Source organism: Centroberyx affinis, unplaced genomic scaffold (assembly GCF_046629955.1).
Source record: "Centroberyx affinis isolate AG114_WGS23_722 - 3 ecotype Tasmania unplaced genomic scaffold, CSIRO-AGI_Caff_v1 ptg006006l_1, whole genome shotgun sequence".
Classification (NCBI taxonomy): Eukaryota; Metazoa; Chordata; class Actinopteri; order Beryciformes; family Berycidae; genus Centroberyx; species Centroberyx affinis.
In genome coordinates this window covers 257,910-273,158 of record NW_027283055.1, presented here as the reverse complement: position 1 = coordinate 273,158, position 15,249 = coordinate 257,910, and the positions used below count along the sequence as shown (strand labels likewise).

At 42.9% G+C, this 15,249-nt stretch overlaps 1 protein-coding gene across 1 annotated transcript; it reads right to left on the bottom strand.

The window, feature by feature from the left end:
• Positions 1-1,569: 1,569 nt before the first annotated feature.
• zbtb40 (zinc finger and BTB domain containing 40) lies at positions 1,570-14,863 on the bottom strand. The gene is made up of 12 exons (XM_071547543.1): positions 14,776-14,863; positions 13,742-13,971; positions 12,211-12,617; positions 11,335-11,528; positions 11,023-11,236; positions 9,525-9,935; positions 8,437-8,643; positions 6,817-6,981; positions 5,131-5,345; positions 3,612-3,771; positions 3,340-3,512; positions 1,570-1,811 (listed from the first exon to the last, which is right to left on the bottom strand). Exons 2-12 carry the CDS (start codon positions 13,888-13,890, stop codon positions 1,590-1,592), a joined length of 2,517 nt encoding a protein of 838 aa, XP_071403644.1. The 5' UTR covers positions 13,891-13,971; positions 14,776-14,863; the 3' UTR covers positions 1,570-1,589.
• Positions 14,864-15,249: the final 386 nt, after the last annotated feature.

The window sequence follows — 15,249 nt, the reverse complement described above, 5'->3', positions numbered from 1 at the left end:
CCTGATGCACAAAGACCTATTGAATGTACTGACCTTCCAGCGCCATGCCTCAACTCCTCCTTCAAATAGGCAGCCTATGTATTTATGCAAAAACAAAGAAGTAGTGAATCCATTTGACCCTATATTTCTAAAGTGAGTCACCCAGTAGCAGCATGTTGTCTGAAACCAGCACCTCTGTGGTATCTACTGTGTCTGTTCATTTGTTCTGATAAAGTGCTATCAGTGTATTTGGAGTGGTGAAGGATAATTTAACATGTTTAGGTTTTTCCAAAAGCATCTTGGCTCCACTGACTCGACAGCCAATAGTAGAGTATATGTGGTTTGTGTTTTCCACAGTTTCAACACATTTTTCCATTTAAAGATTCTACACTTTTTTTTTTTTTTTTTTTGTGGAGTTTAACTTCTTAACTGGGTTTGAAGTTTTCTCTAAATTCCATATTATTCCAGAAATTCCAGGACTTGTGGGAACCCTGTAGTCTGAACGCTCACAACTAAAATCACATTATGGAAAATGATAGAGGGGTGTACAGTGATAGAAAATATGTAGACATGTGCAGACATGAACACCACTTTCATATAAATTTCATAGCCATTCCCGAACTTTTCAAGTTTGATTTAATTATCTTTTTGAGACCTGTGTAGGAACTCCACTTTACCTTCAGAAATTCAAAAATCATTCTTTCCCATTAAATGACATGAACATAGCACTAGACACATCGCTCTTACAAATATGCATAATGTGCTTCACTCAAGCTGTATTACTCAGGACTTTACGCTATGAGACCATTCAGCGTGTTTATAAGGTGATCAGAGTCTTGGTTTCAGGAGGTTGGCCTATTCGAATCCTGGTCACCAGGTTCCTGTCTGTACTGAACAAATAAATACATTTGAATTTTGATCATTTGTTTTGATTCATTACAGGAAAAATCCATCCCTCTCAGAATCAAAGAGCGAGGGCTTCTTTCTAGAGCCGCCATTTTGCACCAAGAGACGCTCAACAATCATACAGGGAGAAATCCATCGTAGAAGACCCCACAGTAGCCTCGATAGACCAGAATGCAACGCAGCCACAAGACATGATGCCTTTTTGCGTAATTGGAACCGGAGCACGTTCTCTCTCCACTCTCACTCTCAACTGAAAAAAGCCACGCTCTCCACCTCAAGCCATCTATATGCCCAAACACCTGTGCTTGATTGACAGCGGCAAGTTCACGCCTGGTCTCTGGCGGATGGAGGAAATCTCTCACTGAAGTCGAAGTAGACGAGGCAGGTTGAGAAAGCGGGTTCACCAAAAAACGTCAATGACAACACTTCATCACAAAACAACTCCTGGAATACACTGAACACCACAAATTGATATCTAACAGTGTAAGAGTGTCATGGGTGGATTTGTCATGTAAAACCTTCGCTTCCTTCAGCAGTGTGCACAGTCACCCAATCTGCTTTGCCACCCTTGAGTTCTACAGAACGGAAAGAGTCCTCGGCTTGTGAATTATAGTTTTATAGTTCCATTCACGATCACAGAGGAGAAAATTAAAAACCATAAAACTGGTCATTGTCCGGGGGGGGAATCCTCCAGGGGTCAAAGGTCACAGTTCAGCGTTGGGAACCGACCGTTTGTCCTCGCAGATGAAGGTGACCGAGCCGTTCAGCAGGTCGTCCATGTTGACCGCCACCACCTCCGCCGACGAGCCCTCCTCCTTCCCGTCTCCCAGGGCAACGAACACCTGCTGGGAACTGCCCAGCTGCGATTGGTCCGCGGAAATAACGGTCTCCGCCCCCGCGTCGCCCGTCGCCTGTGTCGGGATCGCCTGATTGGACAGAGAGCATGTCGGTCAAGCGTGTTTTTCTAACCACTATTCTCTTCTGTGCGTTGAATATTTTGGAAAGGATGGGATTTCTTCTTTAGTATTTTTAATACTTCTAGATATACTGGCGCTTAAAACTAGGATCATGTGACACACGATAAGACAGGATTCTGAAACATTTTCCATTTCAAATTTGATGCTTTTACTAGCTGTTTATCTCTTGGCTGGATCTGTGTTCAATATGATGTATGGTAATATGATATGATGTCATCTAGGATGAATCACTCAATATTACAGATACCTTTCACAGCAGCACCAACTATCACAATTTATGAAATGAAAGACAGATTTTAGTGTCAAAGGTGGATTTGGGCTGTACGACAAAAGCCCATACTTTTTGTCCAATTCCAAAACATTTCAAGACCTGGCAATGATCAAAGTCATTGAGCTAGTTTACATGGACTGCAATATTCCGATATTAACCCGATTGAGACAATACTCTGAATAAGACACTGCCATGTAAACAGCATTTTCTGCTTACCTTAACCAGAATAAGGTCATAGTCGGAGTAAGCAATAGTCGAATTAAGACGTGGAGTATTCCGAATTTAGCCGCATTATTGAAGTGCATTGTATGTATACACCTTAATCGCACTATGACGTCCTATCAGAGTTTTCGCAGCATTTTGCAACACGTACGGCAATCCAACTGCTTGACGACACATGCTCTAGCTTCCAGCGAGTGTTGCGCAACTTGTTTACAGAAGAAGAGATGGCTGCCACCGGTAAAAAGAAGTCCCGACATGTTGTCCCTACCACGGTAGCAACATGACAGAAAGGGTTCAGGTTAAATTCTGGAGGGAAACTCTGACGTAGGACGTAGGGACGTAATGTGTAGGGCTGCAACTAACGATTATTTTCATTGTCGATTAATCTGTCGATTGTTTTCTCGATTAATCGATTAGTTGTTTGGTCTATAAAATGGCAGAAAATGGTGAGAAATGTCAATCAGTGTTTCCCAAAGCCCAAGATGACGTCCTCAAATGTCTTGTTTTGTCCACAACCCAAAGATATTCAGTTTACTGTCATAGAGGAGGAAAGAAACCAGAAAATATTCACATTTAAGAAGCTGGAATCAGAGAATTTTGACTTCTTTTTCTTAAAAAAATTATTCAAACCGATTAATCGATTATCAAAATAGTTGGTGATTAATTTGATAGTTGACAACTAATCGATTAATCGTTGCAGCTCTAGTAATGTGGGTGTGCGTCTTCAGTCATTAATCGGACTATGCTCTGTAGCATGTAAACGGGAATATGACTGGAATATTCTATAAGCAACTCATGTAAACATCTTAATCAAAATAGTCTTATTTAGAATAAGGTCAATAGTCGGATTATTGCAGTCCATGTAAACGTAGTCATTGCCGAGTTTCCATACCTGGGTAGGAACCCAAATGGAACCAGTAGTTTCTAGTAGAATTTACCATCTGAAAAGCTGAGGTGAGGTGGAGTGAGGGGGAGTTCTCTTACTGTGTGGGAGGAGGTGGACGCCTGCTCCTCCCCCGCCTCCTGCTGTCCCGGCGCCCCCATGTGGCAGGAGAGCAAGTGGTCCTGCAGGTCCGGCTGGGAGGGGCACACCAGGGGGCAGAGGGCGCAGCCGAACGCCGGGCCGTCCGGACGCGGGGCCGCGGACGCCGAGGAGTCTGCGGGAAGAAGAGAGGAAGAGACATTCAAAGACGGCCCCGCGAGATTTTCCTAAACCGTCTACGCGGGACCGGGGGGGGGGGGGGGGGTATCCTCACCTGGGTGTTCGGCCGCCTGATGTTTGGACAGGCTGCCGGCGCTGGGGAAGAACTTGAAGCAGACGTCACACTGGACCAGGGTCTTGAGCTGCCGGCTGGTTTGGCTGGCGAACACCTCGGGGTGGTTGGTGCGGTTGTGGTACCACAGACCTGACAGTTGCTGTGGACACAGGAAGAAATGGATCTGTAATGCTGGAGACGCACTGCAGCGGTGATTCTCGAACCTTTTTTCAAAGCAAGGACCCTGATTTAGTCCACATTAAGAGACACGGACCCCCGTTTGATGAGATTTTGTCTCTCGGACCCAAATCTGACAGTATATTTAATGTCAGATATGATTTTGTCCAGAATTCCTATCTGTTTTGTAGGTAGAGAGATAACAGAGAAACTATGATCAAAACAGTCATTCTTCTACATTCTCTAATTGTGTTCACGTCTTGTAAATGAAATAACGGTGAAGTTTAACAATTCATCAGTTTGCTAGGGACCCCCTGGAACCCCCTCAAGGACCCCTGGTGGTCATGGACCCCACGTTGAGAACCACTGCACTACAGGACTGACCAGACTAGTTCTAGAGAGAAAAAACAAGTGAGACCCCACGTGTCACACCTGATCATTTTTCTTCTTTTGTCATTGTCAGGTTATCAATTCCTGGAGCAGTGGTTACTAGGGCTGTCCCGAATTTTTTGGGCTTCGGAGCTTCGGTAGTAATCAACAGCGAATATTCGAAGCTTTGGCCACGCGGGGGGGGGGGGGGGGGGGGGTCGTGGGGTCGTGTTAAGAGTCACGCACCTTCAAACTGCTTGGCTTTCCATACACGGGTAACAGTTCACCCGACAAAGTTCACACATAGTCACAGTTCCTCCTCACAAAAACACAGCGCTGAAAACATACTTAACATACATATAACTTCAATTAATAGCCCGAGAGAGAGAGAGAGCGAGAGAGAGAGAGAGAGAGATGGTCGAGCGAGCTAGAGAGAGAGAGAGATGGTCGAGCGAGCTAGAGAGAGAGAGAGAGATGGTCGAGCGAGCTAGAAAGTGAATGTAGAGAGGGAGCGGTAGTAGCGAGAAAGCCGGTGAATCAGAGAAATAAAACGTTATTTTCTGATTGTTTCACAGCGGTTACGTTCTAAAGCACAGAGGGAGAGAGAGAGAGAGAGAGAGAGAGAGAGGGAGAGCCCCGTATCAAAATACCTTAGAAAAAAGATAAAAAAAAAAAAAAAGATCAACGGAGAAATGTCTTGCTGCTGCTTCTCCTGAGTTTTGTTCAGCAAATTTGAAACCGACAGCTTGAATTTCAGGTCGTACTTTTTTCTCTGTGCCGCCGTGGCGAACAGCAAATGTGACTGACATTTGAATGCAAGTAAAAAAAAAAAAGAATAAATAAAATTACATTTCAAAAAACGAATATCCGAATCCCAAAATTGAAAACCGAATACCTACCCAACGAACGAATATCCGAATAGTCGAATATTGGGGTCCAGCCCTAGTGGTCACAATGGTGAAGCCGTCCCTACCTGGTAAGACTTGTGGCACAGGTCGCAGCTGAAGGGCTTTGTGGCCGTGTGCGCGCTCTTGTGTTTGTCCAGCAGGGCGGCGCTGGTGAACACCTTGTGGCAGACGGGACACTTGTGGAACTCCTTCGGGTGGCACTCCTGGATGTGCTGCCGATGCTCCTCCAGCGAGGAGAAACTGAGGCAACACTTCTGACAATCGTGGGGCTCCGATATGTCTGGTGGGATAAAATACTCAATGTTATATCGAATAATATTTAAGCGATACGCCACAAGAGGCCGTGATTTATGGTGATTTTTAGAAGAGCTAAGAGGCGTTGTTTGGCACGGTGAGAAACAGGAACAGTAGTGCTTTTATAAAACAGCAATGACACCACTGTTATAACAAAGAACACATGGTCAAGAAATGGGATGAAATATGTTTTCATCAATAATAATTAAATGTTATTCTTCTGCCTTTTCAATAATACGCTCGAAAAAGTGGTGGCGGAGTGCCATACGTACCAGTATGAGTTTTGATTTTCAGTTTGTGCAGGAAGATTTCAATGAACTGTTATGTGGTTACAGGTCTGTGTTTATAAATTATGTCATGAATATACAAATTAACTCTCATCGGTTTCAGGTATTTTACAACGGATTCAGAACTCAGGACCACAAGTAGCCGTTTCATATTGTAGATTGTCAGTATTAATTAAATATTTTTAAACTGTCTTAAATATCACTGACTGTTTCCATGCAGTCAATCATATTAATCAGATGATTTCAGACTTATTCCCAATGGCAGGACGTCATATAAACACCTAATCATTTTAGAATAAACCAACCAATGCTAATCCGGTTGAAAATGCAATCCTCTTGGAAGCCTGCACGTAAACGTAATCACTGTGAAATATGGTGATATAATAATTAGTCAATAGATAAATACAGTCAGATAGATACTTCTTTATGTAAATATATATGTATATCTGTCACTCTTTCATCCAACTGTCAAGCAAATTGGAATTGTTGCAAAAAATAAAATGTTAATTAGACTCCCTGAATGTAGAATTATATGTGTGTATACATATATATATATATATATATATAAATAGTACTGTGCAAAAGTCTTAGGCACTCTGGATTTTTTATATGAATTTCTTAGAAGTCTTAGATGTTTATTTGTTTTCTGCATTAGTGTGTCATTAGACTGCTGTTTATTGTAAATTTTTGATATTCAGAAACTTTTCATGTCATTAGTTTTGAAAGCATCTTCGCTTTATGGATTTCTTTGACATATGCCTAAGACTTTTGCACAGTACTGTACACATATATATATATATATATACACGTATATATGTTAAAAAAAAAAGTTATTCTAATGCACCAACTAATGGTCATACAACCGTGATGGAGTCAGGAGTGACAGGAGGTATTTCAGATATTTTGTCAGATATACAGACAAACGTTGCTACATATTTATTCAACAAATACGTTTCCGTTGCTATTCAGCACATAACTTCTTTCTCCTTTCTTCCTGAAGCGAGCATAAAAATATGGGATATTGAGGAAACTATCCAAATTTTCTGTTTCCATTCCGCTTTTCTAATTCAATAAATCAGAATTAACCTAAAACACTTGGAAGGAAACCCAGCAAACCGTGTTCGTTTCAGTGAAAGCCTTAATGCATGCGTCCCTCCGGTGTGTTCTCACTGTGGAAGGTGTGGAGGTGGACTGTGAGTCCGCTGGCCTGGCTGTAGCCTTTTCCGCATTCCCGACACACGTAAGGCCGATCTCCGGTGTGCGTCCGCACGTGACGGGTCAGCTCGATGGACTGGGCGAACAGGGCCTCGCAATACTGGCACGCATACATCTTCCCTAAAACACACACAAAGAACACACACTGAAACAACATCTACTGGACTGGACTGGACATGTGAAAACACTTAGGATGCAGGCGTCCAAAAATCCAATAAAGACTAGATGCAAACAGAGCTCACATGGCTCAATGCAAAGATTCCATTTCCATCATCAGTGCCACTTTTCAGCCGTGCAGCAATGCTTGGAAGTGTTTTGGAATTTTTCACTTAAGCACCTTGTTGGTCAGATGTAGATTTAAAATGGCTTGCATTTCAAAATACTGGTTTGAGAAGTTACTTCCTCCACTTGGGAGTGTAAGCACCCCTTGCAGTCTAAAAGACACACACACAAACACATATGTATTTTATGAATATGTATGTATATGTATATGTATTTTAGGCATTTAGCTGATGCTCTTAGGGTGTGATCAGATGGAAGCTTTTTTTCTCCAGCTCAAATGGTACAAGACATCATTGCGGTTGTCATGCAACACAAAGTCTGACAAAGAAACTGCAAGCTATCTAATTAGTGGTTAGTTAACTAAGCTGAGTAAAAAGGGAATAATGTTGAAAAAATAAAAATGAACAAGAGTAAGATAGAAATTGCTCTGCTTTAGGGCTGGACAGTGAATCGTAGATAATCATATGTCGCGATCATGTAATTCGGCTCTGTTGATGCGTTTATTATATTTTCAATTCCCCTGGAAGTCCTGGTGTTTTATATCAAGTGCGATATGAAGCCATTACACCTGGCCAATCACAACCTTTGAATGTGCATCGTCCACCATGTGTCCAAAACGACACACAGAAACTTGACCTAGACTAGTGGTGCTCAACGTGGGGTCCAGGGACCACCAGGGGTCCTTGAGGGCATTCCAGGGGGTCCCCAGCAAATTGATGAATTGTTAAACTTCATTATTTTGTCATTTTAGACTGACTATTTTTTATCATAGTTTCTCTGTTATCTCTCTACCTACAGTACAGATAGTCATGGAATTCTGGACAAAATCATATCTAACAATAAAAATATTCTCAAATGGGGGTCCGTGGCCCTAATGTGGACTAAATTAGGGGTCCTTGATATGAAAAAGGTTGAGAACCACTGACCTAGACCATGTCTGGAAAAACATAGCAACAAGCCAAGTGCAAAAGAATGAATCGTCCCAACGTTAAGAGCCTGAACCTGAAAACTTTGTTTTAGTTCCTAAAGGTAGATCATCATCTGTCATTTGGTTTTTAAACCAGATGACAACAGTCCAGATTCTGTGCAAAATCTGCCTTAGAGTTGTAGCTGCGCCTTTTAATTTAATGTTTTGTTTTGGTTTTTTTGACAGACAAAGATGGCTGTCACACATACGGAGAGGAGGGATCACACAAGATTCTGTCATTCAAAAGCATCTTAAGATCGTGGCCTTAACCCGACTGTGTGTGTGTGTGTGTGTGTGTGTGTGTGTGTGTGTGTGTGTGTGGTTACCCTCAGAGTGTTTCTTCTTGGTGTGGTAGGCGAGTGCGGCAGCCACGCTGAAGCTCATGTCACAGTGTTTGCAGTGGTAGGGTTTCTCCCCGGTGTGCAGCCTCATGTGGTTCTTCAGAGACGAGTTGGCGCCGAACTTGGCGCCGCATTCCTCGCACGCGAACGGCTTCTCTTCAAAGTGTTCCGTCCGCTTGTGGTAAATCATACCTGAAGAAATATGACGGGGAGGGAGGGGAAATATGTTGATATGACAGAAGATGAGAAGAGCTCACGTGTATTTCGGTGCCAGTCATTTAATACTGGCCCAACAGTAATAAGAAAACATTATTTTTTTTAAGCACAAGTCTATAAATAAGCTTTAAGAAGTGATTTATTATTATTATTATTAAACCTTTATTTAACCAGGTGAGTCCCATTGAGATTACAAGATCTCTTTTTCGAGGGAGCCCTGGCCAAGATAGCAGCGATACAAAGTTTCAAACAACATACAAGCAAACATTAAAAGCATGTAAAACAAAACATACACACATGCAACTCGCAGAATCATATGCCTAAAAGACAGACAGGAGGAAACAGGTCTAGCTAAGGAAGCAAGTTCAGTGATTTCAAAGATGATACCGATTCTGCCTAACCTAAGGGTTAAATGTCTGTGATATAGATTGGAGCCGGACCTAAATGTACTTTCAAAGTACAGTACTGTGCAAAAGTCTTAGGCATATGTCAAAGAAATCCATAAAGCGAAGATGCTTTCAAAACTAATGAAATGAAAAGTTTCTGAATATCAAAAATTTACAGTAAACAGCAGTCTACTGACACACTAATGCAGAAAACAAATACACATCTAAGACTTCTAAGAAATTTATATAAAAAAATCTAGGGTGCCTAAGACTTTTGCACAGTACTGTAAATCGGTACAATCTTAAAAATCAATCCTAAACCTAACTGATAACCAGTGAAGAGATGCCAAAACTAGAGTGATGTGATTCGGCCTGTACCAGTTCAAATCCTAGTTGCTTTATTTTGATTTTTTGGTTGATGCCTGGGAAAAGAGCCCACCATAACTCTCCCCGGGCCGGCTGCTCGCTCACCTGACGGGTGGGCGAAGGTCCGTCCGCAGAGGTCACAGGCCACCTTCTTCTTGGCCCGCGTGGCGTCCGGGTGAGCCTCGGCCCGGTGCCGCTGCAGGGCCCGCGGGTTGCCCAGCACCTCCGGACACAGCGGACACTGCTGCTTGAACTCCTGGGACAGGGGGCAGCGCTTGGCGTGGGACAGCATCCGACACTTGTAGGCGAAGCCCTTCTTACACCAGCGGCAGGGGTAGGGCTGGGAGGGGGAGGAGGGGGGGGAGGAGGCGGAGGTGGAGGAGGACGGGGAGGAAGGCTCCGGCGCCGTGGCTTTAGGTGTGCCGTCCGCTTCCGTCTCTCCCCGGGTGTTTTCTTCCTCTCCGGCCTCCTCCTGCTCCTCTTCGGTGTTGGTGGTGTTCTGCTGTTCTGAGGCTGCTGTGGGAGATCAGGGAGGTTACAGGGTTCACTAACAAGAGCAAGACCAGTTCCCAGTTTGGATGTAGTAGATATAACTTGTTGTACAGTTAAGTGCTTTTGTTGGGAAATGACAAAACCGACTCAGTAACGAAAGCAGTTTTTGGTGGCGGTGGTTGTTTTACTTTAGAAAAGAGATTTAGTCTAGGGCTGAACGATTAATCGAAATTTTATCGAAATCGCAATATGGCCTACTGCAATTTTCAAATCGCAGGAGGCGCAATATTTGTTAAAGGTGAAATGTGTCAAAATAGCATTTTAAAGTAAATATTGTGGTGCTGCAGAGATGTCCTGGCCTACACATCATATTCTACAGACTTAAGAAAACATCTTTGTTTGGTACAGATCCCCGCAAAACCATAATCACACCATAATCATTTTAATACGTTTTTCAATGAAAATGAGAATAATGATGTAAAGATTATCATTCCCTCTAATATCGCAAATCATATCGCAATTGCAATATCAGTCAAAATAATCGCAATTAGATATTCTTTCAAAATCGTTCAGCCCTAATTTAGTCACACACTCCTTATATTTGTTGGGACATTTATTTTATGCTTTTTCTATAGTTTATCATTACCAATAGTCTGCAACTCTTGTGTGTGTGTGTGTGTGTGTGTTCTATTTATTTACTAGCTAACAGAGTTAGTTTGTGTTGCAGCAGCAATATGAAGAGGAGAATATGGCTGCCAGCAATGTAATTGATGTTTTCATTAATTTATTACTGTTCAACTAAACGTAAAACAAAGACAAAGAATGAAGACAGACTTTCCTAGTCATATTTACCACTTTTTTGAGTTGTTTATGTGTGCTCAACTTGTAACTACATTTCCAATAGCACTTGAAGGCAGCACGATAACAAAATGTAGGTTTTTTTGGTGGCTGTTTAGTTTTAAAAATCATGGTGCACAGAGCCACTTAATAGTAGTAGTAGTAGATGTGCATTAGGCATGTATAATTCATATTTTACCAAATTAGATTTAGCCAAAAGTTAACGCACACACACACACACACACACACACACACACACACCACCCAGACGTACCTGCAGTTTCCCATCCATCCCCCTGCTGTGTCTGTCTCTCCACCTCCTCCAGCAGCGAGAGCAGGCGTGGGGGGAAGGAGGAAGGAGCTTTCTGCCGGACTGTACGGAGCAACGTGAGGACCCCCGCCTCGCTGAGAACCCCCTCCCTCACTCTGCTCATCAGCCTCTCCGTGGCTGGGCCCGGGTCCGCCTGCTCACAGCACTGACAAACCACCTGGGCGGAGGCAGAAGATCTCTTTTTTTAATATCTTTAAATACTTCAATCTAGATCATTTTAAGACTTCTCCAGGACCCCGGGGACAGCCTGATTACCCGTCTCTCCTGTTCCCCGAGGCTGGCGTGCGCCGCCTGGCTCAGGAGCTCCGGGGCAGACGGGACGTTGGCGAGGAGCTCCGTCAGCTCGGAGGAATGTTCCAGAAGAAGGGGGGGGGAGCGGTCGGACACCTCGGCCACCGTCGCGTTGTTTTCCTCCACTGTGCTCGGCGGGGGCTCGGCTTCCTCAGGCTCTGGGTTTATGAATATGAAGATGAGCGCAACATGGAGCTACTTCCGCCTGGGGGTTTTTTGATATGCAAATCTGCACATTCTGTACATAATCTCTACATCGGTGAACACATTTCTGCCTCTAAGAAACGGTTGTATAAGTTACACTCCAATTAGGGCTGGGCGATATGGACCAAAAATCATATCTCGGTATTTTTAGGCTGAATGGCGATACACGATATATATCTCGGTATTTCCTATGAAGTGGCTAAGTGTTCAGTTGTAAGTAGAGCTGGGCGATATGGACAAAATCAAATATCACAATATTTTTGATCAAATACCTCGATATCGATATCGCGACAATATTGTAGGGATGACTATTGGTGCTTTCACAAAATATTTACACAATGAGATTTTTGATAAATAATCATCAGTAATGTGGATATAATGACTAAGTGGGTAAAGGCAAATAATAGAACAGCTAGAACAGTCTGGTAAGTTCAGAAAATGACATCACTTTACTGTAATGCAGCCTTTAAAACCAGGAAAAGACACTTATGCTATATCACGATATGACGATATCCACAATCTAAGACGATATCTAGTCTCATATCACGATATCGGTATAATATCGATATACTGCTCAGCCCTAACTCCAATCTGCCCCAAAACAAGACTTTGACATGGCGGGCAGCTGAAACTGACCTGAGGCTCCCGAGTCTCCCAGACGAGCTCTTTTACACGGTGATCCTTCCGCATCTCCGCTGCCTCTCCGATTCCTTTCCCCTTCCGCCCCGGCCCTCGCCTCGGCCTCGCCTGAGATCAGAGCGCCCTTCTCGGGTGCGGCTACCCCCTCGCTCTTGAGCTTGTCGGCCCGGGTCTGGGCGGACGGGACGGCGGCCGGCGGGCTTATGAGGCTGGCGAGGACGTTCTTGAAGCCCACGGCCACGTCGAACATCTGCAGGCTGTCGGCGGCGGCGGCGATGCGGCCGACGTTGTGTTTGCCCAGGGGCAGCCTGCCGGTGTAGACCATGTCCAGCAGGCAGCCGAAGTCCTGGGAGGAAACCACGGTGGTGTCGATGGAGATGGTGTCCGAGCCGTCGAGGAGAGACCTGACGGAGATGAGGAGGGTTACGTCTCTCTACCGGTGTCCCGAGTTATTCGACAGCAGCCACAGATCAGTCACAGATCTGTTAGATATCATCAGTAGAAGCTCAAGTATCTGGAACCCTGACAACCGAACTGACCGGTTTGCTGCACAGACATAATCAACATTTACATATGTACAGAGGTGGAAAGTAGCTAAGTACATTTACTCGAATACTGTACTTAAGTACAATTTTGAGGTACTTGTATTTACTTGAGTATTACCATTTTATGCTACTTTATACTTCTACTCCACTACATTTCAGAGGGAAATATTCTACTTTTTACTCCGCTACATTTATTTGATAACTTAAGTCACTAGTTACTTTGCAGATTCAGATTATTAATACAAAATATAATCAACTAATAAATTGTGATGTATTATTATAGATTACTGTAAGCTACCCAGCAGTATATAAAGTAGTGGAAATCAGCCCCACCTTTTCCAGCTGCAACATTAAAGTGATGCTTACACATTAATGCATCAATAATTATAATTCAATTATATAATATGTACTGTATTATTCTGAAATGGGCCATTCTTCATAATGAGTACTTTTACTTTTGTTGCTTTAAGTACATTTTGATGCTAATACTTTTGTACTTTTACTTAAGTAACATTTTGAATGCAGGACTTTTACTTGTAACAGAGTATTTTTATACTGTGGTATTTCTACTTTCACTTAAGTAAAAGATCTGAGTACTTCTTCCACCACTGCATATGTTCGAAAAATAAACCCAACTGTGTGCCATTGTCAATTATTCCTTCTGATAAATGCAATTAATTATTATTATTAAGTCTTTCAACAGCAAATCAGACTGCACATAGTATTTTGGAACATGTGCATGTACGTTTTATGGTTAGACGGATGTATTCGATTGCCGATATAAGGCTGATATTGGGCTTTTATTAAATATCAGATATCAGTCAGTTAGTGCCAACCCCCTTTGATATGACGGAGGTCCCTCCCTGACCACAGCTAAAAGTCTGGAAAACCTGTAATAATATTTCTATTTTCTGTGGTCATTTTATTTATTCATTAAATTGTTCTATTATGATCCATAAAGAAATAAGGGGTGGGGGGACTACCTGAACAGCATGCTGGAAGCAGCCAGTACTAGTTTATGTGCACGGTGGGGACTGTCTCCAACCAGGATAGTGCAGTCACAGAAGTGGCCCTCCTTCCTCAAGGTCCACAGCTGCTGCATCAGCTGCTTGCTGTAGTTGGGCAGCTCCATATCACTCCGCTGAGGGCGCTGGAGAGAAAGGGAGAGAATGTTCTGTTCTCCCTTTTCTGGAGAGAACGTCACGCCAAGCTCCTTTAAAAAAAAAAAATCAGTTTCATGTTTACTTGCTTATCGGCAAAAGCACACACCTACGAGAACATGACTGAGGATGTCTAATGAATAATTTGGGTCTACTGGTAAATTCGGCACTAAAATGTCAACTTTTAGAATTGGTTCACGCCGGTCGCTACCGCCCTCCACCGTGTATTTTGGAGTTAGAATATTATGGGAACAACCACGGAAACCAGTTCGAAAAGTTGCAGTTTTTTTTTTTTACTGAAACAGGAGCTGGTTGGTGTATGGCAGGGGTGTGGAACTATGTGCCATGGCCAGCCGAGAGTCTGCAGGTTTTCATTCAAACCAGAGACTGCACCAGGTGACTTCTCTGATTAGCACTCCTTCAACCAGAGAGGAGGAACTCATCAGTGAAATCGCTATCTGGTTGTGTGGTCGGTGGCAAAGCCCGAGTTGTCAGACTATGGACTTTAGTCAGTTGATTTGGGGAAATACAGGTTTATCTGGCCAGGTATCGCCAAATAATGAGCCTTTCTCTAAAAGCTGTTTGACAACACGGAGCAGCTATGTTAATATTCGTTTCACATCGGCGTTCACTGCCCTGTCTCAGAGTTAAACACAGAACCTAGCTATTCCACAAGCTATTGAAGATAGCCGGCTCTTGTACGGCATTCAACGCTAGCTTTAGCTTCTGAAGCTAATCTGAAGGAACATGTAATTAACGTTAGGTTGGCTAAAGTCCCGGGGGGGGAAGAGAAACAGCAACTTTAAGAATAACCTCCAGACTAACATCCGACGTGCACTTCCCTTCCGAGTCTTTACCTTGAATGTGATTCAAATGATCCGGCTCTTTATTTAAACTTCATTGATGAACAATTCTCGGCTGCGCAATAAAGCTTGGCTGTTTTGAAAATGGCGACGGTGGGAAAAAAAAAAAAACGAATGGTACGATGACCAACTGCGCATGCCTAAAACAGTAGTCTGACATGTCCAGGTCAGGTCTGAGATTTTTTGGTACACGCCAACCCCCAATAAAATAAAACATTGAAAATAAATAATTTCTCTGTAGGTGTTGATGTTGCACAGTGAATGCACAGAAAAGTATAATCAGTTTTAAGCACTAAAATTACATTAAAATTATATTGACATAATTGCATTACATGGTATTATAAAACAATTTTTATGACCGATTTTTTATTGATTACATGGTATTATAAAATTTAAATAAACACTGTACCACAAATATTTCATAGTAAAGTGGGTCATTTGTTGGACCTAATATGTTAATTAGAAGTA

Coding starts and splice junctions, on each gene's coding strand:
- zbtb40 (XM_071547543.1), bottom strand. CDS start 13,890: ATGGAGCTGCCCAACTACAGCAAGCAGCTGATGCAGCAGCTGTGGACC. Junction 12,618..13,741: donor GCTTCCAGCATGCTGTTCAG/GTAGTCCCCCCA, acceptor CATCTCCGTCAG/GTCTCTCCTCGACGGCTCGG. Junction 3,772..5,130: donor TGTGCCACAAGTCTTACCAG/GTAGGGACGGCT, acceptor CTGTGTCCACAG/CAACTGTCAGGTCTGTGGTA.